Source organism: Panulirus ornatus, chromosome 65, assembly GCF_036320965.1.
Source record: "Panulirus ornatus isolate Po-2019 chromosome 65, ASM3632096v1, whole genome shotgun sequence".
Lineage (NCBI taxonomy): Eukaryota > Metazoa > Arthropoda > Malacostraca > Decapoda > Palinuridae > Panulirus > Panulirus ornatus.
Window position 1 is genome coordinate 25190588 of NC_092288.1, and position 5000 is coordinate 25195587.

The 5000-nt window shown below is 42.0% G+C and overlaps 1 protein-coding gene across 1 annotated transcript in view; it reads left to right on the forward strand.

Moving 5' to 3' along the window:
- Positions 1 to 5000, forward strand: part of LOC139746549 (uncharacterized) — a 263361-nt gene that overhangs the window by 164425 nt on the left and 93936 nt on the right. The window contains exon 3 of the mRNA XM_071657899.1: positions 2918 to 3285. Coding sequence (XP_071514000.1) covers positions 2918 to 3285 — 368 coding nt within the window. The remainder of the gene's footprint in view (positions 1 to 2917; positions 3286 to 5000) is intronic.

A 5000-nucleotide genomic window follows, 5' to 3' on the forward strand; every position in this document is an offset into this window, starting at 1 on the left:
CCAAGTTACAACAACATTGTAACCAACACTTGGTAACCACTAACCGTTTTCTCTCTCACAACTTATCCACTGAAATGTAACCAGGGGTTGTGACCTGACCTGGTCACGTGATGATCACCTTCCTGTATGGTAATGATGGTTATAACAACACTGTATTTCCCTGTATATGTTTGGTTGTGATGGCTGGAGAAGGGTTGTACCCGGAGGTTATTTGGTTGTAGTGCGCCTCTCCGGTGTAACCACAACATACCCAGTGTCTATCTTGAACTCCGAGGAAACCGTTAACGGTAAACAGTAAATAACCTTGTAATGGTTGTGAACTCTGCCATAACCAGACCACAACATGTTGTAATGATTATGAACCCTCCCATAACCAGACCACACACATATATATATATTTTTTTTTTTTATTATACTTTGTCGCTGTCTCCCGCGTTTGCGAGGTAGCGCAAGGAAACAGACGAAAGAAATGGCCCAACCCCCCCCATACACATGTACATACATACGTCCACACACGCAAATATACATACCTACACAGCTTTCCATGGTTTACCCCGGACGCTTCACATGCCTTGATTCAATCCACTGACAGCACGTCAACCCCGGTATACCACATCGCTCCAATTCACTCTATTCCTTGCCCTCCTTTCACCCTCCTGCATGTTCAGGCCCCGATCACACAAAATCTTTTTCACTCCATCTTTCCACCTCCAATTTGGTCTCCCAATTCTCCTCGTCTCCCTCTTCTCCTTGTTCCCTCCACCTCCGACACATATATCCTCTTGGTCAATCTTTCCTCACTCATCCTCTCCATATGCCCAAACCACTTCAAAACACCCTCTTCTGCTCTCTCAACCACGCTCTTTTTATTTCCACACATCTCTCTTACCCTTACGTTGCTCACTCGATCAAACCACCTCACACCACACATTGTCCTCAAACATCTCATTTCCAGCACATCCATCCTCCTGCGCACAACTCTATCCATAGCCCACGCCTCGCAACCATACAACATTGTTGGAGCCACTATTCCTTCAAACATACCCATTTTTGCTTTCCGAGATAATGTTCTCGACTTCCACACATTCTTCAAGGCCCCCAGGATTTTCGCCCCCTCCCCCACCCTATGATCCACCTCCGCTTCCATGGTTCCATCCGCTGCCAGATCCACTCCCAGATATCTAAAACACTTCACTTCCTCCAGTTTTTCTCCATTCAAACTCACCTCCCAACTGACTTGACCCTCAACCCTACTGTACCTAATAACCTTGCTCTTATTCACATTTACTCTTAACTTTCTTCTTCCACACACTTTTCCAAACTCAGTCACCAGCTTCTGCAGTTTCTCACATGAATCAGCCACCAGCGCTGTATCATCAGCGAACAACAACTGACTCACTTCCCAAGCTCTCTCATCCCCAACAGACTTCATACTTGCCCCTCTTTCCAAAACTCTTGCATTTACCTCCCTAACAACCCCATCCATAAACAAATTAAACAACCATGGAGACATCACACACCCCTGCCGCAAACCTACATTCACTGAGAACCAATCACTCTCCTCTCTTCCTACACGTACACATGCCTTACATCCTCGATAAAAACTTTTCACTGCTTCTAACAACTTTCCTCCCACACCATATATTCTTAATACCTTCCACAGAGCATCTCTATCAACTCTATCATATGCCTTCTCCAGATCCATAAATGCTACATACAAATCCATTTGCTTTTCTAAGTATTTCTCACATACATTCTTCAAAGCAAACACCTGATCCACACATCCTCTACCACTTCTGAAACCACACTGCTCTTCCCCAATCTATATATATATATATATATATATATATATATATATATATATATATATATATATATATATATATATATGGAGTGAAAAAGATTGTGTGTGATCGGGGCCTGAACATGCAGGAGGGTGAAAGGAGGGCAAGGAATAGAGTGAATTGGAGCGATGTGGTATACCGGGGTTGACGTGCTGTCAGTGGATTGAATCAAGGCATGTGAAGCGTCTGGGGTAAACCATGGAAAGCTGTGTAGGTATGTATATTTGCGTGTGTGGACGTATGTATATACATGTGTATGGGGGTGGGTTGGGCCATTTCTTTCGTCTGTTTCCTTGCGCTACCTCGCAAACGCGGGAGACAGCGACAAAGAAAAAAAAAAAAAAAAAATATATATATATATATATATATATATATATATATATATATATATATATATATATATATATACATAAACTCCCATACACACACATATACATACATGTATAAACACAGACACATACACATGTCCATATTCGTACTTGCCTTTATCCATTCCCCTCGCTACCTCGCCACACAGGAAACAACGTGAGTTATTATCAGTTATTTTCTGACTTACGTTTACTGTCTCAGTGAGTCCCGACCCGTTAGTGATAACTGATAATTAGCTTTATCTTGGGTATAGTACAAGTCCACATTATAGTAACTATATACTGTAGTGACCATTATAGTAACTATATACTGTAGTGACCATTATAGTAACTATATTCTATACTGACCATTATAGTAACTATATACTATACTGACCATTATAGTAACTATATACTATAGTAACCATTATAGTAACTATATACTATAGTAACCATTATAGTAACTATATACTGTAGTGACCATTATAGTAACTATATATTATATTGACCATTATATTGGTGTTAAGTGGTTAGGTGTTGGTGTGGGTGGTTCATGAAGTGTTAATTTGCCTGAATTTCTATTTATTTGATTGCTTATTCTTGTATCAACATTATTTAACTTTTGTTTATTATTTCACTAAACGTGTAATCAATAATGCATGACGTACACAGAGGGTCAAGCTACATCTTCACTATATTTATGTGTTTGTTTGTTTGTTGTTGTAGATCCGACGTGCAAGTCGGGCGGCGGCGGCGCCATCACCAGCAGCCAGGCCACACAACACCTCACCTCCTCGAGCAGCACCTCGACCACCACCACCGCCACCACCACCACCACCACCTCGAGCGGCAGCACGAGCGGGGGCGAGCCACCACCTGGCGACAACCATGGGCGGGAGGTGAGCCCCCCGGAGGCCAAGAAGCCGACGCCCATGGCCTTCACGATCGAGCTGGGCGGTGGTAGTGGCTCGGGCGACCTGACCTCCTCCTCCTCCTCCAGCAGCGGCAAGAAACTGGACATCTCGGCCTCCATCAGCAAGTGGGCACCCAAGCACAGGCGCAACCTGAGCCTCACCAAGGTCGAGGAACACAAGGTCAGTGTGGGAGGAGGATAACACGCCTGCTGTACTGTGTGGTATACGGGGGGCGACGTGTAGTGTTCTCGTGTTCTCTAACATTATAACATAATGTTCAACCTCCCTCCTGCTCGATATTGTTGTGTTTGTACTTCAAAAAGAACTCATGTTGTTCCATCAGGTTCACTACACTTAAGTATTAATTATAAATATAATTATCTTGATGTATCAACAAGTTAATTCCTTCATTTATTCATGAAGGCAAGAGTTAGGTCATGTGTGAGTGTTCAATTATTTTCTCTATGGTGGTGTCATGGTGTCTGTCATGTTTCCACCACATTTATAACCTAGATAAATAAATATTTATGTTCGGTGATAACTAACAACCCAGCACACGACATTATGATAATAATTATAATAATATCAAACTTGTGGGTTTAGTAATGAGATGTTGTCTATGGTCAGTCTGTACACTTGTACACTTCCTTTATAAGTCACTTAATAAGAAATTTATTTATAGATTTTTATAGTCGTTTCGTTAATCAGGACAACGACCTAACTTAACAAAAGCCTCTACTAAACTCTAACTTAAACCTATCCTTGGCCTTAATCGAACTAGAACCTAACTTAAATCCAGACTAGACCTTAACCTAACCTTACCTAATCTAACAACCTAACCTAACCTAACCTAACCTAACCTAGCCTAGCCTAACCTTAACCTAATTTTAACCTAACCTAACCTAATCTAACTTAGCCTAACCTTAACCTAACCTTTACCTAACCTAGCGTAGCCTAGCCTAGCCTAGCCTAGCCTAACCTAACCTAGCCTAGCCTAACCTAACCTAACCTAATGTAACTTAACCTAACTTAGCCTAACCTTAACTAACCTTAACCTAACCTAACCTAGCCTAGCCTTAACATAACCTAATGTAACTTAGCCTAACCTTAACCTAGCCTACCTTAACCTAACCTAATGTATTTTAACCTAACTTAGCCTAACCTTAACTAACCTTTCCTAACCTTAACCTAACCTAGCCTAGCCTTAACCTAACCTAATGTAACTTAACCTAACTTAGCCTAACCTTAACTAACCTTTCCTAACCTTAACCTAACCTAGCCTAGCCTTAACCTAAGCTAATGTAACTTAACCTAACTTAGCCTAACCTAACCTTACCTAACCTTAACCTAACCTAACCTCACCTAACCTTAACTTAACCTAACCTTACCTAACCTTAACCTAACCTAACCTAACCTAGTCTTAACCTAACAATGTAACCTAACCTAACTTAGCCTAGTCTTAACCTAACAATGTAACCTAACCTAACCTAGCCTAACCTAACCTAACCTAACCTAACGTAACCAGACCACATTTTCATTGATCATGTGGTGATGGAGGGAGGCCCTGGTAGAGCGAGGCTACGTGAGCAGCTCACAGTGTCAGTACTTAATGGAAAATCCGTACTTGAAGCCGTGACCCAAGTTTGACCTGGCCAAGGTCAACAATAAGGCTTCCACAGAGGTGGTAGACAAGTGGATGTCAGGCAGTACCTTACTGCTAGTAGCACGTCAACAGAAAACGTGGAAATGGTTGCCTACTTACATCCCTGCTCGTATGGCCAACACCACATCAATTACCACTCACACGTTACCATATCCAGACTAGTTCTCACATGGCCATTTAAACTACCTAACTCCAGCGTAATGACACGCCAGTGGGCCTTTTATTTCAGTCA